Source organism: Engraulis encrasicolus, chromosome 14, assembly GCF_034702125.1.
Source record: "Engraulis encrasicolus isolate BLACKSEA-1 chromosome 14, IST_EnEncr_1.0, whole genome shotgun sequence".
In the NCBI taxonomy this organism is placed as follows: domain Eukaryota; kingdom Metazoa; phylum Chordata; class Actinopteri; order Clupeiformes; family Engraulidae; genus Engraulis; species Engraulis encrasicolus.
In genome coordinates this window covers 14,950,289-14,969,881 of record NC_085870.1, presented here as the reverse complement: position 1 = coordinate 14,969,881, position 19,593 = coordinate 14,950,289, and the positions used below count along the sequence as shown (strand labels likewise).

The 19,593-nt window shown below is 46.6% G+C and overlaps 1 protein-coding gene across 1 annotated transcript; it reads left to right on the top strand.

Annotated features, from left to right (window-relative positions):
- The first annotated feature begins 188 nt into the window (after positions 1 to 188).
- Positions 189 to 19,447, top strand: fbxo42 (F-box protein 42). Its single transcript, XM_063215032.1, has 10 exons — positions 189 to 348; positions 1,502 to 1,913; positions 3,064 to 3,180; positions 6,048 to 6,182; positions 9,308 to 9,461; positions 9,809 to 9,919; positions 12,678 to 12,774; positions 13,150 to 13,206; positions 15,773 to 15,889; positions 16,887 to 19,447. Exons 2-10 carry the CDS (start codon positions 1,511 to 1,513, stop codon positions 18,063 to 18,065), a joined length of 2,370 nt encoding a protein of 789 aa, XP_063071102.1. The 5' UTR covers positions 189 to 348; positions 1,502 to 1,510; the 3' UTR covers positions 18,066 to 19,447.
- Positions 19,448 to 19,593: the final 146 nt, after the last annotated feature.

The following is a 19,593-nucleotide window of genomic DNA, read 5'->3' as shown; positions in this document are numbered from 1 at the left end:
GGTCGATGGCTTGGCCTGGGTCAGGTCCCATAGACTACTGGAGAATCACAGAACTTCTTTTGAATTAAAATGCATAGCTCTACACATTGATGTAGTTATTCTGTGTAAGGTGTGCCTATTTCGGTGTGTTTTTTTAATGGCCATTGTTGTCAACATCTTTTCATCACGGGCCTAGTTCTAGCTGTTGCAACTTGCGTGCGCGCTCCCGCGTTCTAGCGGAAGCTGCTGCCAGTGGGGAAGATGGCGACTGTTTTGAGACTGGTGATTTACTACAGGAGCTGATAAAGGGAACTGCCATAGAACGGGTCGCACACGGAAACAGGAGGAGGGGTAGATAGTAATACAGTGGTAAGTACAATAAGTACAATTATCAGCAATATATGAGCTGGGTGTGAAGAAATAGGTGTATATCATGATAAGTAAGCCCCGTTAGCCTGTGCAGCATGCTAGCTAACGCACAGCTCAGCCCTAACAAGCTAGCTTTCGGCCTTCTATTTAACCGGTAGATTTATGATGGGGAAGCTAAGGATGGACGCCCCAAACCTCGGTGTATGTTTATCGTCTCACACACCTTCAATATGTGACATCAGTAATTAGATATCGTCTCAACATGAGCTGGCTGAAACAGTATCTTCACATAACGACAGCAGAAAGTCTTGAAAAAATGTACACTCCCTGGCCCAGCTATCATTAGCTGGCTAACATTAGCTGAATTGGTTAGCTAAATAACTAGTTATGTACTCAACCTACTTCGAGGGCTAAACTGAAATAACTGGCATTGTTTTAAACTAGTAAATATATCAGTGAATGGGTGTGTGTTTCATGCAGCAGTTCGGTATCAGGAACGCAATGCTAGATTCACCACACCTCATCCTGCATAGTTGGCTTAGTTGGTTGACTAGTCAGATACGAATGGCAGTTTTATATTATCAAACGATCATATATTATTCTTGTATTCTGACATGCTTCTTTTTTTCGCTGACAAAATCTGTGCGGTTATAGAATTGCGCAACACATAGCTATGGGCTGATTCTTGGTCTGCTGTGACGGTTTCACATCAGTGTCATATCATATTTATATTGGCTAGGTGTTCACGTTTCAATAGAGCAGGCTTCTCTCTTTTTTCGGGCTGCAGTTCCCCTCCTTATGCTGATGGTGAAATGGGTCCCAAAGCACCTTTTTGGCCATTTGTCCTAGGCCATGGATCCATTTCAACGACACAAATTGCTGTCTAAAAACATGAACGCTGTGATCACTGTTGCATACTATAGCTGTAGGGCCCTTGATTGAGTCTGAGTGAAAGCAGGAAAATAATCTATATGTTGATTTGATTTAGTTATCACTCGTTCAGTCTGTTAGATAGCCTAAAGATTTAACACCGCACATTAACCCTGATTGATGATGACTATGTCAATCTCATCCGCAGCAGATGGTCAATGTGAGAAAGGTCCGTGACACGTCTCCCTCCTGTGTTTCCTTCTCTCCTCTCCCACCTTGTCAGGCAGCAGCGATGTCCCGCTCCTTAGAAAGCGAGGATGGCTGCCTGGTTGCCATGGATACGAGCGAGGAGGGTGGGGCGGGGCCAGCAGCAGACACCAGCGTGAGCATGAAGGAGGTGTCTGGGGGGGCGGCGGGGGTAGGGGTGGCGACGGGAACATCAGCGGTGGGGAGAGAGGGGGTGAACAGCGTCGTCACCAGCGGCAGCAGCACCCAGACAGAGGAGCAGAACGGCCAGACCATGACCCACGACGAGGAGGAGGATGCCTACGAGGATGGCTATGGAGGCCTGAGCCAGAGGGCCATGGTAGAGCTACCTGAGGAGGTTCTGGAGTACATCCTCTCATTCCTCTCGCCGTACCAGGAGCACAAGACGGCCGCGCTCGTCTGCAAGCAGTGGTATCGTCTAATCAAAGGTCAGTGGGCTTGTGTTGTTGTGAAGAAGACGTCACGAGACATCATGTGGAAGTGTTTATAATTGATGACTGAGTGACTTACGGTTGCAGTGCTCTTTAAAAAAGTCTGTAGCCTATTTATTATTATCAATCAAGCAGTGGTATCACACCTCAGCAAAGGTCAGTACACTTGCAGTTGTTCTTTGTGCACTTGAAGACATGTTCTACGGAAAGTGTTTTGTGTCTAGCTGGCCAGCAACTGGATTTCAAACAATTGTATTCCTTCACCTAAGGTCAGTGCTCTTGTGAAGTGCAGGGTTTATGACGCCTGTAACCTACAATTGCAGTGCCTGTGAAATCTATATGCGGTTTACATCTGTAGTTCACTGATGTGGTATCACTCACCACCTCAAAGGTCAGTGGGCTTGTGTTGAGAAGACGACAAAATATTATGTGGAAGTGTGTGCATGATGAATGAGTGACCTATGGTTGGTTGCAGTGCGCTTAGAAGTCTGTAGCCCACTTAATGTTATCAAACAAGCAGTGGTATCTTGCCCCCATCAAAGGTCAGTGCACACTTGAAGTGAAGATGTGTTCTGTGGAAGTGTTTTTTTTCTGTCTCTAGCCTGCCTGTCTCTCCAAAGGTCAGAGCATTTGAAGTGGAGGCACACTTGATGGGTTTTTGCTTGTCAGTCAACCTGAAGTCCATTTGCCTACAAGATGACTCTTATGACCAATTTGACCTGAATGAATGAGAATATTAACAAACGTCACGTGGCTGTGTCTATACTGCCTGTTACTCATCAGAGGTGAAGATCCTGGCTTTGGAAAGAGAAATTGCTTGCCACATATTTGGTCAAACCATTTTCCGAGCCAACTGATTCTGATCAAACTAAACATACCATCAGCGCAACAGAGCAGCCAATTAATGAAAATAATTTTTTTAAGTCCATAGACGGAAGTCATAACTTTAAAGTCATGTGTCACAGCACTCAATCTGCTCAGTTTTGATTCTTGTACTTTGTTGTAAAATGTCTTCAGTTTACTAGCCGAGATAAAAGCTTCAGTTTAGACTTCGCTTCGCTCCTTGGCCCGGTTTGTTAAGTGGGTGTAAGTGACAGGCAAAGGATTGTTTTGCACGCATTCACACCCTAGTCCCAACACTCCCCAGGTGTGGCGCACCAGTGTTACCATGGTTTCCTGAGGGCAGTTCAGGAGGGAAACATCCAGTGGGAGAGTCGCACCTACCCGTACCCCGGGACACCCATCACCCAGCGCTTCTCACACAGTAAGTTACCCCCTCCCTCTGGGAATCGTCTCTGTGTGTCTCTCTGCTGTCTGTGGGAACAGAACTGTGTTTGTCTCTTTACAGTCTATGGGAACAGAACTGTGTGTGGGAACTGTCAGTGGTCATGTCACTGTCTGGGATTCCGCCCCCTGCCGCCGTCATTCACATCAGAGTGACTCAGACTCTAAAACATTTACCTGTGGCATAACATTTGCTGAGGTTACTTGCTGCCTACGATGTAACCCTCCATTCCCTCCGTGTCCTTGTTTGATTACTTCCTGTGGGAACTGTCTGTGGAACTTTGGTTGTGTGTGTCTATACTATCTGTCCGAACCATGTGTGTGTGTCAATTGTGTGTTGGAACCGTTTGTTTGTGTCTCTTGACTGCGGGAGTTTTTCCCGCCATTCACATCCATGGATTTTCAGAAGTAGTCCTTTGGATGCTGCAGATAACTTCTTAGGGCATCCCTCTGGAAATAAACTCACAAATCTTTCATCCTTATGCATTCCTCATCTTAATAACGACAAGGATGCAAGGCGGTTTCATTTGTCACATGCATAGAATTACTAAAAGTAAAATTTGCAGTGAAATCAGTACTGAACTATTTGTTAGTGGAAATTTGTGCCTGTTTAGTCTCGCATATTAGACATTCATAAAAGATGTTACTGTAAGAAGAATGTGCTCACTTCAGTAAGATTATCTTTCAAAGTGAAATCCCGTATTGAAGGAGGCAAGAATATACAGTAGCTTTAAGACCACATCTTGTTTTCGTGAGAAGAAGCTCTTCTTTATTGCCCCCCACCCCCACCCACCCATCGCATTGGCACCCATCTGAGAACGACAACACCAGTTTACTGCTTAGGCTGTGCTTCAGAAATAGCCAGATCAATGCATCTAGGCAGCACCAATGCACCATCTAGCCTAGTGTTTCTCGCCAGGCTCCACAGCCACACAGGGAGCATTAGTGGGCTGTTTTGGGAAGGAGATAGAATGATGGAGCTACATTATAGTAGATTTAATTTCATTTGAAAACAAAATATAATGTAGCCTAACAATGGTTTAAAGCGTTTTAAACTGTAATGTTTGAATCTAAATAGTATATCAAAGGCACAGAAGCATGTCCAAAAAGATCGTTGTTGTTAGGCTGTGCTGGTTTCTTTGTCACAATGATGTTAGGTGCGTATGCATGTTTTTTTGTTTTGTTTATAAACACGGTGTTGTGAGGAGAGGCAAGACACTGGCAACCAACCACGTGGGCTAATTTTTTGATTAGCGATTTCCAACAATCCGAGGTTGAGTTGTGCGCAGCCAGGGGAAAACAAACTTTGAGAACCCATGCATTGGGCAGGGGGTGTTGGCTGGCTTATGATGTGGTCAGGGGGCGTTTGTTAAAAGAGGTTGAGAACCACTGATCTAGCAGCAGCATTTACACCAGGCTGCCAGCCAGCAATCAGAGCTAATTGAGCCGGAGACAGGCCTGTGTGAATGAGCCCTCCTTTGTCATGCCATGTCACACCTCATCACTGTGACCCCTTCCTCTCAGTCGGTCTCTAGTGTAGCTGCTGTAGTTGAGGAGAAGATGTGTTAGGTTTGTTCCCGCTGAAGTTCACTACACCGGAACTCATTTTCTAGAGCATGGTGTTAATATTTTCTGATTTAATTGGGGTAATGGTTTGCGCTATTTCTGTAACCTAACATACAGTGCAGATTAGACTTCCAAGAATTTTGGATAAAGGTGAAGGAGTAGGTAGTAGCAAAAGTGCTCGCATTATTGTGCCGTGACCGAGTTCTTTCAAAACAATAACTTATTCCACAGAAGTATTATTAAGTTAGTAAAAGTGTAGCCTGGTTTTACCAGACCACATTCATTTCTTGGTCATTAATTTTTCGTCTGGATCCTCAATGCCCTGGAGTGCTTGGGTGGGAGGAGTGAGCTCAGATCTGGTTTGAAATGAGTGGAACAATCGCTGGTAGTTGACGTTCATGACGTATGTTATTATGTGCCCAAGTGCATTCGCTATTGGCCGGCCATCTGGTGGACGACTAAACCCTCCCCAGAGAAGCGTAATCAGACCGTTCGTGAACTACGAAGTAATTAAAAATCAATGGTCTGGCCTGTCAGGCTAGTAAATGTGCACTAACTTATATATAATGTATAACTTATCTCATTTTTATCTATCACATTTACAATCTTTCAATTGGTAAGTTAGTTTTGATTGTAGTTGACATGGACTATCAGTCAAAGTCAGTCAAATGTTAGCAACCCTATGCACTTCAAAACAGTGTTGCTCTTGCATGGTAAAACGCTTGTGCACTTCAAAACAGCTTTGTTCTGGCATGGTAGCAAGCCTATGTACAAAACAGTGTTGTAATTTCTGATGCGTGGCATTCAGGTCAACCCTTATCTAGCCGTCCCACCAGTTCCCTTGTTGTTATGATCACACAAGACCTTACACATTGTTGCTTCCAGGGGGCAATTTTATTGTTGTCATAATGAGATGGTCTTGAAAACTAACATGACGCCTACGAAGGCACCCAATGACTAAGATGTAAGCTTGTCAGAGGATTCGATTCATTATTGTTTAGATTATATAGTTTTCAGACAGAAAGGATAAAGTTATGTGAAGAGGCAGTGAGGCACTTGAACTGTCATTTCTGTCAGTCGAGTCAACTAGTCCTGTTCGCATTCAATAGACTTGCCTTGAAAAGCATTTAGGTATTGTCTGGTTGACATCATCTGGCTGAGAGGCCTTGAAAAGTGCTGAATGTGTGTCAGTTTGTGCAGTTGGTGCATGTAATACTAATGTAATGATGATGTGTGTATTGTGGTGCAGGTGTAATAATAATGTGTGTGTGTGTTGTGTAGGTGCGTGCTACTATGATTCCAACCAGTCCATGTACGTGTTCGGGGGCTGTACCCAGAGCAGCTGCAACGCGGCCTTCAACGACCTCTGGAGACTCGACCTCAACAGCAAGGAGTGGATACGACCCCTGGCCTCAGGTACGCAACGTATACCACCTAGTATTCGTACCTGGCCTCAGGTACCACACATCACCACGTATATGTAGATCAGGGCTTGACACTAACGTTTTCGCTTCCCGGCCACTGTGGCTAGTGGTTTTCCGGAGTCTATAGCCATCCAGCTATCCTACTAGCCACAATTCTTTTTTTTTCATGATGCTGTACATCTTACCTCAGAAGATGAGGTGTTTAAAGCAAGAAGATGAGTGCATGGGTTTCCACATGGAAATAAAACAAGCAAATAGAAACTGAGTAACTGAGCTTTTTCTTGAACTTGAATACAAACAATTGATACACATAAAGTGCAGAACATACCGTACGCTATTCTGATTTGTCATACCAAGAAATAAGCTACCTGCCAAATTGGCTAGTGGCACTGAAATTGCTACCACCCACAGCTAAGTTTTACCAGCATTTGGCCGGTTGGCAGGTGCTAGTGTCAAGCCCTGATGTAAATGCTCAGCATATTACCACTTTTGTCGCTAGGAATGGACACCTCTGGCCTCAGTTAGTGTGACGTGTTTCCACATACTCATCCTATATAGTGAATGGAAGTAGATCTGCCCAGCTGGTACTCAAGCCTGGGCTACGAAAACCAGGGATCTCACTGCTACAACAGCCTGTTCTACCAGTCAGAGGAGGCCCTGGATTGCCACCGGGCAGGAGAAATATACTTCCCATCGCTGCAGTCATCTTTTTAGGTCATCACCATATAGCCATTACAATGTAATGTACATAGGAGGAGCCGGAGCACTTGAGAAATTGTGCCTCCTGGCCTTTGGTACGGCAATGGAGCTACCTCAATTGAAATGTGACACGACCAAACCTTAGTGTGACACTTGAGAAATCGGCTTGGATAAATGCAAGGCAACTGGCTGAATTGAATTTCTTTCCTTGAATTTCTCAAATTTCTGATTTTACTGTTCCATTGGAAATACATTTGGGAAGCAGGAGAGATTATGTCATCTGAGGGCTGGTAAATTCTTGTGTGGCTGTTTAGTATTTGTTGTGTTCAGCATTTGCTGAAGTCTTGAATAAGGATGGCAATAGGCAAGCCCAGGCGATCGTAAAGAAGGAGATGTGTGGTAATGGCTCCTTAAGAGATGTATTGGATCATAAAGAGAAGTGTGGCAATGGGTCCTCATGAGATGTATGCATTTAGTATTGGAGCATGAAGAGAAGTGTGTTTAAAGACATAAGTGCTGTCGGTGTCCTCACTCTAAACCCACGCCACGCATCGCTGTCTTGTGGTTAGACCAGAGACGTTCTAAATGCATCTTAGAATAGAGAATCTTTGGTTAGACTTACGCCAGACAGAGATACACCATGGAGGCAAAAGGAGCGAAGCGAGGCGGAATTCAGTGTTCAATTCTGATACGCGCAACAGGAAACAGGTTGACAATGAATCAACAATCAAATCGATTTAAACATTTCGGCTGTTGATTTGACTTACTGCCGCAGGCGAAAATAGCTCCTCGTTTTCGTAATATTAAACTTGACCAAATATTTCTGCTTCACTTCGCTCCTGTTCGCTTGCCTTTGCCCCACATGCGCCTCATTGGAATTAATGGCGAATTTCGCTTTGCTTTGCAAAGTTCACTTGCATGTGTCCCCGGCGTCAAGAGTTGTTTTGGTTGCAGGACTTGTCTGTCTACATGAGGGCGGAAAGGGAGCTCTTTATTTGTTTATTTTTCACAACAGAAGCTTTGTGTCTGGTTGACATAGCAGATGTCGCTTTTTGTAGGTGTCAAAACAGACTGTCATGTGGGATGACGGTCAGTGGGTGCCGCTTTGCTTTTGGCTCTTTGACGCCGTGACCCACACTAGGGCAAAAAAAAAGCAAGTATTTGATCACCTGGGGCCTAAACTAAGAAGCTGGTTCAGTAGTAAATGAGGTTAAGTTAACCTTGTGGTAGAGTTAAATCATCTAATAGAAGAGCCTGGAGTTAAAATTTTCTTTATTAAATGATGCCTGCAGGCACATATATTAGCAGGTTTACGACTTCATGGTTAACTAAGCCTGGTTTACTACTGTTAGGACCGCCTGGCTTGAGGCGACCCTAACATAAACCACACCGCAGCGTCATTGACATTATATATTTATTTTTAAACAAGTTTTGGCATGTAACACAAGCGCTCCGGTGATTGACCAGCGTGGCGTGCCGAGAGAGAGAGAGTGACACCAGGAACGGCCAGCCCACTTATTCGGGTTGTAATCAGCCAGCTGGCCCTCCGACCTCCTCCTCTCCAACCAGGCTCTGTTAAAGGGGAATACATCAACAAAAGGCGGAGCACCAAAAGATTAATTTATCGGAACAACAGCCATTCCTAACACTACCGAATCAGTTTCTTAGTATCGGCCCATGGGGTGGAATAGTCCCCGTGTGCCTGTGCTACCTGATTTGCTTATGTGCCAGGAATTCAGGAGGTGCATGCAGAATGATTTGGTGAGTAGAAATAGTAGATATAGATTCAGCTGTCCACCCACAAAAAATATATCAGATGTGATTTCACATCTATGCTTTTATGCATTTTGTGGATAATTGTAGGTATGGTTATACTAAGGGGGGGTGTTGGCAGGTGAAGCGGGCGTTTGTTCCACAAAAAAAAAAGGTTGGACCACTGGCTTAGTGCATCTTATCCACTGCATGCATCTCCACCTCATAGGCAGGGCTAATGCATGTCTTTATCAAGAAAAGGAAAGTAGGGTTTTTTTTTTGCTCATTTCATCAAACGGGGAACAACCAGAAACACTTTTTGCCATGCGTCAGGAACACTTCAAGCCGAGGCGACAGGACAGCCCCCACACATTTTTTTTTTCCAAAGTGGGCCATAGTTTTTACTTTTGGGGATTTTACACCCCTGCTATCTAGTAGGACAGTTAGACAGGCAGGAAATGAGTGGAGAGAGAGAGAGGCAGGGAAGGCCCGGCAAACAACCTCGAACTGGAACCAAAACCCGACCCCCATCCAATTTTTTTTTTCTAATCAGGTGTAGGGAAGGAGGGGGTATTTGCGTTGCAATAATAGTAAATAGTAGTTTTGCACATTTCAGGTATACATAATGATTAAAAATATAAATATATGTATTTCTGTCGTCTGCAGGGTCGTACCCGTCACCCAAGGCGGGCGCCACGCTGGTGATGTACAAGGACCTGCTGGTGCTGTTTGGAGGCTGGACGCGACCCAGCCCCTACCCCCTACACCAGCCGGAGAGGTTCTTCGACGAGATCCACACATACTCGCCCTCCAAAAACTGGTTAGTCCCAACTTGGCAACGAATAGCCTCAAAGGGCATGGCATACAGTACATTTGATATTGTGTAAAAAGCACATAGGGGAAGAAGTGCAGTACTTACGACATGCCGGATACAGAAAGTATAAGTCCTGGCTTGTGTTTGCCCCAGCCAATTCTTTGAATCAGCTGATCTTAACTGGCAAAAACTCTCAGAATTGTTTCTTTTTGGTAAAATAAGTATATTTTCTTGCAACATAACGTTTTCTCTCTCTCATACATTGATGAGTCCATTGATGTTAACTGTTCTGTCTCCTTCAACTGTTCTGTCTCGTGTTGACTGTTTGTTCTCCCCCACCCCTACCTGTCCAGGTGGAACTGCATCGTGACGACCCACGGGCCCCCTCCCATGGCTGGGCACTCCGCCTCCGTCATCGGCAGCACCATGGTGGTGTTCGGAGGCTCTCTAGGGGCGCGACAGATGTACGTATGATGCCAAGTCTGTTCACATTAACCCACTGTGTCCTGGAGACACATGTACAGGTTTTTCAGGATTTTGAGATTTTTAGCTGTTTTATTTACTATGTGGGTATGTTAGAGCTGAATGAACACATTACAATGCAAGGGGAGGGTCTTAGCTTTCAAATGTAACTCATTTCATGTTTGTATGTCCTTCGGAGGCTGAGGTATTTAGGATTTAATAGGAAGAAGGCACCCTTTCCCAAAAAGGGCTTAGGACAAAATGGGTTAATAGACATGATAATCTTGGTAGATGTGCTGTATGTCACATATCCGTCTGTCTTGAGTTTCCATACAGTAGATGACATAACGTATTCATCTGTCCAAGTTCCAATACATTACCTGCTTATTACTATATGGGAAATGTTCATTGTTATGCTCTTGGTCAGACCAAGTTTTCAAAGAGATTTGAAAGTCTATGACAATCGGGCTAGTTGCAAGGTAGATAGCAACTTAGTTAGTTGTAAATGGGTAATGACATTGTAGATGGCTAACGTAAATAAAATGCAATTCACGGATGTTGTTGCATCAGTAGCTTTAATCATCATCCTCTGAACTGAAAGGTTTTAAGTTTTTTTTTTAAAAATGTACAAAGCATTTCACTCAGCTGACACTGACTCGCCTCCCGAATGGTTTAGTTCTTTAGCTGCAGGGTACAGTCCTTGGTGCAATGTGGTGCCGGTTGCAGATGCTGGTTGTCACTCTCTCTCCCTCCCACCACACAGTCTCTGGTGCAGTGTGGAGCTGGTTGCCTTCTTCAAAGGCACCACAGTATAAGCTAGTGTTTGTTTCCCAAGCTTTTTTGTGTTGTGTACCTACTAACTTAGCAATTCTGTGTTCTACCATGAGCACCCTAGCCTGATTATCATCGATTTTCAAATCTCTTCGAGACTTGGTCTGGCCAAGAGCATAACAATTAATATTTCCCAAACGGCATGGTTGGTAATGGTTGCTTGCTTCCCGACAAAGAGGGAGGAGTTTCCGATTTTTCGGGAGCTCAGAAAGTACTTGCATTGCTCTTGACCTGACTAGTAGCAACGCTGAAGGTGTTGTCTCACTAGGAGGGCGTGGCCTGGCTAGGAGCACCACTCTTTAGTGTTCTACATCCTCTAACAATGTGTGACTATGCTCCATGCATTTGTTATTACTACATTTTTCCACGTACCCCTTGCAGTGTGATCCTGTACCTTGTGTGGTCCGCGTACCCCTGGTTGGGAAGCACTGGTATAAGCTATAGATGAGGAAGGATACAGGGGATCATTAGTCATTCACTCTCCCACCCACCACACTACACTCCAGACTCATTAGCCTGCCGCTGGCCTACTTTCTAAAGCGCACTCACACATTGCATACATAGTTGTGGTCTGGTTTGGCGTGTTCCAGCGAGTGTGTGTAAAGCCACAGAAGACCCTGGAGCATGTAGTGTTGGAACGTGTGGGCTAATAGACACATACGGTACCACTTGCAGCACAACCTGAATTTCCAGTAAACTTGAAGTATATGCATCAGCGTTGCACATGTGTGGTATAGGATGAATTCTTTGCATTCTTTGTTATTTCACACAAAAGAGTGATTACCAGCAACTAGGAGTGTAAGTAATAAATAATATGTATCGATGCATTGATCGTACTGCCGACGATCTAATCAAATCGTATTGTGGGGCATAGGTATCAAAAATAATCAAATTGCTGCCTTAAGAAATCGATATAGAATCGCATCGTCATGGACGCTGTGATTTACACCCCTACCAGTGACTATACTTTTACAGGTATTGCATAACAAGTAGTCTTTGTGTGAGCGTCATCAAACAGGTCCAGCCTTGTTGTGTCTTAATTCACATTCTCAGAAGGGCATTTAATTCACATTCTCAAAGAAGATGGGCATTTCTACATGTTTTTATATTCTTGGAAACATAACATTATGTGTTGTTTACCAGTGAGTGTGCTCGTATAGTGCTGCATAAGCATTCCCAGATGGCCAGCATTTCCAATTCATATTCTCAAAATGCGCATTATAAAGTTGGATGGGAATCCGTTTATTGATGTTGCTCTAGTCTGTTGTCTCTTAAGTCATCTGCAGTGTTTGCAGTGCCTTCATTTTGCCAGTATCCAAGACCACACACACACACACACACACACACACACACACACACACACACACACACACACACACACACACACACACACACACACACACACACACACACACACACGCACACACGCACACACCCACACACCCAAAGGCCTGCATTTAATTTGATATATTACTGTGAAAATATGCAGTATGAATTATATAATATTCTAATTATGACCTTCTCTTGCAACATTCTCTGCCTCAACATGTGCCAGGCGTTGTGTCAATGTTTCCATTGCCTCTGATTAACACATTCTCTACGCTGCTTGTTTTCTCCATTTTTCCTTCTCTTTCTTTCTCCCCCCTCCATCCCTCTCTCTCTGTCCCCATCTCTTTTTCTCTTTCTCTACTTCTCTCGTTCCCTCCATCTCTCTCTCTCTCACTCTTCCTCTCTTCCTCCTCCTCTGTATCCCCCCCCTTTCTCCCTCTTAACTGTTTCCTCGCTCTTGCACTCTCGCCTTGCACTCTCGCCTTGCACTCTCTCTCTCTCTCTCTCTCTCTCTCTCTCTCTCTCTCTCTCTCTCTCTCTCTCTCGCTCTCTCGCTCTCTCGCTCTCTCTCTCTCTCTCTCTCTCTCTCTCTCCTCTTAGGAGTAATGAGGTGTGGGTGTTGGACCTGGAGCAGTGGTCCTGGTCCAAACCGACCATCACCGGGCCGAGCCCCCACCCCCGAGGAGGCCAATCACAGGTCTGGAACACTTCTACCACTCCCTCACTGTTTCTCTCTCACTCCTTCACTGCATCTCTATCAGTCCTTCGTATCACTCTCTCACCTCTTCCCTTCCCTTCCCTTATTCTCTCCGTTTCTCACACTGCGTTAAGAACAAAAATGGTAATGGTTAAGTCCTAATCCTAGACTAACAGAAGACTGTGTTATATCATAGCATTGTTTTTGTGATGTAGTTGTTTTCAGCCTACAGTTAGACACTACCCTCTATTTCCCTCTATCTCTCTCTCTATCTCTCCTCTATCTATCACCCCCCCCCCTCTCTCTCTCTCTCCACCCTGTGTCCTACTTTCTGATCTGTACTGTCCTGCTGACTTCTCTGTTTGTCCTTTGCAGATCGTGATTGACAGCGAGACATTGCTCATCCTGGGAGGCTGCGGTGGGCCTAATGCTGTGAGTACTCACTCCTAGACTGGACGAATGCCGACTGTTGACGCCGTCAAACAGTCTGGCAAAAGCTAAGAGGAATCTGTCTTCATGGAGGGTGGGAGATGGTCTGATCTTACTCTGCAATTTAAATTCATTTGGAGTTCTGAATTCAAAATTTAAATTCAAATTGTGCTTTATTAGCTTGACTGTTACGATACAGTGTTGCCAAAGCATACAAATAACAAGACTAAAGTGTCAGTTATAAACTAATCAGTAATGGACTCTACGGGTTAGTTCTACGTCACCGTTCTCAAGTGTTTGCTGATTGGCAGAACCGTGAGCGAACCGAGCTAGGAGGGTTGGGCGTGCGGAGCCAAAAATCTTTGGGTGTAAGTACATAGGATGGCATCGCCAGGCTAACGCACTCCCACAACGCAACGCAACACAACACACAACACCACCACACCAGTCACATTGACCCACAACACATCACACTCGCATTGACCACTCGGCACTAAACACCACTGCACCACTCACCCTGGGAGGCTGGGGTGGACCCAGTGCTGTGATGTACTCACTCCCAACAATCCACACCACACTCTTCCACAACGCACTCTGCCCCAATACACTACTCCCATCACAGTGCACGACACTAAACCCTAGAGTTAATCAAACACCAATATAGTCTAATTTAACACTCACCGTGTTGATTCTGCTCCCCTAGTGTTGTTTAATTAACATTGTTGGTTTGGCTTCCTTAGCGTTGTTGATTTAACACTTGGTTAATCAACACACTCTAACACAACGCACTCTGCCCCAATACACTACTCCCATCACAGTGCACAACACTAAACTCTACCACACCACTCCCATTGACCCGCATCACAGAGCACTTAAGCCCACCACAGTCACTCCTATTGACCTGTAGCACACAGTACCAAAGCCTACTGCACCACACACTTTCATACTGCGTTCAACCCCACTCCCATCACACTACACAGGCTCAAGGCCACCAGTGACAGAGCCTTCCATGTTGCTGCTCCCATTCTTTGGAACAATCTGCCCGACCACATCCAGAATGCCCCTTCACTGGCCATGTTTAAGCAACACCTTAAGACATATCTCTTCCTGGAGGCTTATGGCTGCTAGTTCCACAAGCACTTTCACGCATTCACACACATGCTCACACACTGACGCGCACACACAATCACACTTTGCAACACAACACTCTGTGAAGCGTCCTTGGGTGTTTTGAAAGGCGCTATTATATAAAACGAAACTTATTATTATTATTATTATTATTATTATTATTATTATTATTATTACACAGCACTCAACCCCACCACACTCACTCCCATTGACTCGTACTACACACAGCATTTAACCCCAATCCACTTACTGTTACTACACTCACTCTCAGTGGTCAAACATTCTGAAAGAAAGGATTTCAAGAGTGCTGACCTCACTCAAAAATAGATTCGGCCTTCATCCTGCTCTCTCTCTCTCTCTCTCTCTCTCTCTCTCTCTCTCTCTCTCTCTCTCTCTCTCTCTCTCTCTCTACCCCCCTCTGTTCCTGGTTATCTCTCCATCTCCTCTCTCCAATGGTATGCAAAGCATATTGACCCACTAGTTGCTCTTGATCTTGCCTGCGGTCATGTAGATAACACCCTTTGTTATCAGCACAGTGTGTAGTGTAACTGCTGAGCTGGGAAGTCCTTCTTGTACCCAAGTTACTCTGCTGTACGTGTGCGCCTGTATAGATCATAGTTAAGCATGAGGTCGTTCAGATAAGAGTCGTTAATCTAGGCATATATTCCCCATAAACATGGAAAAATCCAGACCACCCGCACGTCTCCCCCCGGTAGTCTAATTTAACACTCACCGTGTTGATTCTGCTCCCCTAGTGTTGTTTAATTAACATTGTTGGTTTGGCTTCCTTAGCGTTGTTGATTTAACACTTGGTTCAGCTTCCTTAGTGTTGGATTAACACTGCACTGTTTCCTGTGTACAGCGCTCCAAGATGGCAATTACTGCACAGTGTGGGGTGCCTCGCCTGCTTGCCTGTTTCAACATGTTGGCTAGCAGCTCTCATTATGGCTTTTTCCTATAGCTGTGTAACCGTATGATTTGATGCCATCCAGCTGTTTATATAACATTCTAACTATGCCTCTGCCATGGGTGTAACTCTGTGTTTTAAAACCGAGCAGCGTAGGCTCAAGGCGGATGCAGTTGAGTGACTTGACTGAAAGTGACAGAGCAAACCCAACTTTTTTCCTCCAAATACTCTGCAGGCACATTTTGTACATTTTGACTTACCTCTGTCTGTCTGTGTGTCTGACTCTCCATCGCTTTCCCATCTCCCTCTCTCTCTGGCTCGCTATGCCCTCCACTTTCACTCTTTTTCTCCCCATCTCTTATACCTGTTATACCTCTCTCTCTTTCTCTCTCTCTCTCTCTCTCTCTCTCTCTCTCTCTCTCTCTCTCTCTCTCTCTCTCTCCCTCTCTCCCCCTCTCCCCCTCTCCCCTCTCCATCCATCATACCCCTCCTTCCCTCCCTCTCTCCTCCCTCTCCATCTCTCCCTCTCCACAGCTCCTGAAGGATGCGTGGTTGCTGCACATGGGCTCCCCCTCCTGGACATGGCAGCAGTTGCGGGTGGAGAATGAGGAGCATGGAGCCCCAGAGCTGTGGTGCCATCCAGCATGCAGGGTGAGGATGGAATCTTCATTTTAGGGCCCGACCGATATGTTTTTTTCAGGGCCGATACCGATATTTATGGAAATGGGAGGCAGATAACCGATATGTGCAACCGATATATAGAAATATTGTTCATAATAAATAATATGTTATAATAATGAACTCTCATGGACCCGAAGTGGGGAGAGCAAAATAGAAGATGCATTCAGAACGAAACGGCTGCAAAATTGGTTGTGAAAGTTATACAAACTTATCGGTGGAAATTTATGGAAAGTATGGCCGATACCGATATCCCAAAAATGCTAAATGTCGGCCCGATATATCGGTGGGGCCGATATATCGGTCGGGCGTTACTTCATTTGCCCTCTCCTCTCCTCTCCGCTTATCTCCTCTTCACCTCTCCTCCTCTACTCTCCTCTTCTCGTCTGGCCTCTGGTCATTTGCTCCTCTCCCCTGCTGTCCTCGCCTGCTCCACTTTACTTCACTCTATCCTAGTACTCTACTCTGGACAAATCCTCTCCTCTCTTCTTCTCTCCTCTCATCACCTTGCCTCACAACCAGTTTTGCGTGATGATGTAAAGGATTTGTTCAAAATATTTCCTGTTTCTGAACCAAATGAATCAAGTTGCCATCCAAACTCTGCACTCTCCCTTTTTGGTGTGTCTCTGAAGTACTCAGACAGACTCTTTTTTTTCTCTTTTTCTTTTTATTCATGAAGAAGAAACTGAGTGTGATATATTCCCTACATTGAACCAAATGATTCGACAGCTGTCCATATGACAATCAAGTTACCATCCAAACTCTGCTCTCCTTTTTGGTGCATCTCTGAAGACAGTACTCAAGAAGACAATGTTGGGAGTATAGATTGCACCCATTTTTTTAAGAATAAAAAGAAACTGAGAGTAATCTATTCCCCACTTTGAAATTAAATAATTCAACATCTGTGTACTGTATATGACGCCTGACGAATCCTCTATGCTTCTCCCCCCTCCCCTCCTCCCCTCTCCAGGTGGGCCAGTGTGTGGTGGTGTTCTCCCAGGCCCCGTCGGGCCGCGCTCCCCTGAGCCCCAGCCTCAACTCCCGGCCTTCCCCCATCAGTGCCACCCCGGCTCCGCTGGGGCCCGACCCCCCGTCCCTGCGCTCCCAGTCGCCCGTGCGCAGCGGGAGCGGGGCGGCAGGCGTGGTGCTGGGCTCCGTGGAGGAGGCCCCCTGTGTGAACGGGCGCTGGGGCACGCTGCGGCCGCGGCCCTCCCCTCGCTCCGGAGCCAGGGAGGGCAGTCCGTCCTCCTCGTCTTCCTCGCCACCTCTTCAGCATCAGCAGGCGTCGCCGCTGCAGGGCCCCGACAGCCCCCCCATGCCGCCCCTCCTGCTCAACGGCTCCTCCCCCTCGCCGCGCACCAGCCCCGCCCAGGCCGCGTCCCCACCCTCACGGCCTCACGCCCACCCGCACCACCCCCATCATCACCCCCATCACCCTCCTACGGACTACAGCTGGGACTCCTCTCCTCCACCTCCTCCTTCCTCCTCCTCCTCTCTCTCCTCCTCCATCCCAGAAGGCCTGAGCTCCAATGGGCTCCACACGCCACCGCCCCTTTCCTCCGCCTCCCCCCGCACGCCCCCTGGTGCTGTATCCCCCGCGGCGCTCCGCAGAGGTCTGGAGGCCGTCAAAGCCCTCTCTTCCTCCTCCTCTGCAGTCTCCTTAGCATCCTCCTCTTCCTCGGTGACCGCGGCCTCAGCAACGTCAGGAGGAGGAGGAGGAGGAGGAGCATCGTCAGCCAGCCCGCCCCTCCCCCCTGCTTCGGCCTCGTCCTCCTCCAGCCCTCCCCAGGCCTCCGCCTCCTCCGCTGACGGACACGCCATCCCACCAATCGCGCGCCGGCAGCTGGGCCACCACCCGCCCCAGAGCCTGAACGTGGGCAAGCCGCTCTACCAGTCGCTCAACTGCAAGCCCATGCAGATGTACGTGCTGGACGTGTCGCGCGCCAAGAGCGCCGCCACGGTGGCCTGGAGGGTGTACGGCAGCGGGGGCTCGTCGCCCGCCGTGACGGGGCCCCCCGAGACCAGCCTGCACACCGTGGTGCAGGGCCGCGGCGAGCTCATCATATTCGGGGGGCTCATGGACAAGAAACAGAACGTCAAGTACTACCCCAAAACCAACGCCTTGTACTTTGTACGCGCCAAAAGGTAATGTAGCAGACAGTACAGTGCAGACGAGTGTGAGAGAGTGGAGTGGAGTGGAGTGGAGTGCTGTGGACGGGGGCGATCGACCCACAGATGGACAGACAGACAGACGAACGAACAAACAAACTGACACTAACTTGCTTCAGGTGTGGTGTTCGGAATCGGAAAGCTTTTAAATGGAATGGAATATAAAAGAACAATGGACACCACCACAAGAAATGGAAAAAAGTGTGTGTTGGGGTGATTTTGGAATGGGGTGGGGAGGGGGAGGGGGGAAGAGGGGGGATGATTTTGGGGTGTGGGGTTGGAAGGGTGTTCCCTCTTGACAAGGGAATTAAAACTGGCCTTTACATGAAGGAGGGGATGGACTAAGGAGTTTAGTCCGGAGGATTCAGCAGGGAGGTTGTATTGGTGGAATGGGGCACCCTAGGTCACGCCCTCTACTTCCTGGTTCATGGGGCAATAAGTTGCAAAAAAATGAATGGAAGGGAACGAGGCGAGTCCTGGTGGATTTGTGGTGGTCCAAGGTTTGGATTGGTGTCGAAAAACCACTCATTTCAAGCCCAGTAATTATTGTTTTACTCCCCATGCCCCATGAACCAGGAAGTAGAGGGTGTGACTTAGGTTTCCCTGAAACACAAGAGATGATGATGATGATGTGTCACTTAAACCCTGTTGTTCAATCTCCAGCTCTCCTACGCCGTTAACCTCTAACAGACATACAGACATGATGACATGATATTAGGATATGATATGAAATTATATGACGTGAAGACATCTCCGGGTTGCTCTGCTCTACACCACATTAAAACAAGACTAAAACCCATGCAAGACTAGACGCAAAGACAACACCTTGTTTCTGAAGTTACTGGACCTCCTCCGCCTCCTCGGGTGTGTGTGTGTGTGTGTGTGTGCGCGCATGTGTACGAGCGTGTGTGTGCACGCTCGTGTGCATGTGTGTGCAAAAAGAAGAAGGGTGACAATTTTTGTGCAAAAGTGCTTGATTTCTAGTGTATAACACAGTGTGTGTGCCGTGTGTGTGTGTGTGTGTGTCGTGAATGATTGTGTGTGTTACTCTTTCTTTGTGCAAGGGATTGATGAAAAGAGGAGGATGGAGAGCGGACGAGTGAGCAACAGTGGACTACTACCTTGCTTTTTTATCACTTTCAACCTGCATTGTTTACATTGAACACTCCGAGTGAAAGTGCATGTGTGCGTGTGTGTGTCGGGTATTGATTGTGTGTGTGTGTGTGTGTGTGTGTGTGTGCGCGCGCAGGGTGATGGTGGCTGAGAAGGGCATTGGGTGGATGATGATGATGATGATGACGGGGTGTTTAAGTGAACTGTAAGCAAAAGTCAAATAATAAAAGCCTCCATGTCTTAACTGTACCTTTTGATTTCAAATGTGTCGGGTCATAAACAAAGGAGTAACTTCACACGCTTCGGTGTTCTGTTCACGCATCTACATCTAGTGCATCAACGGCAGACGCACAAAAGTTCTTAAACTGAAGGGGAAAAGACGGAACAGCACAGAT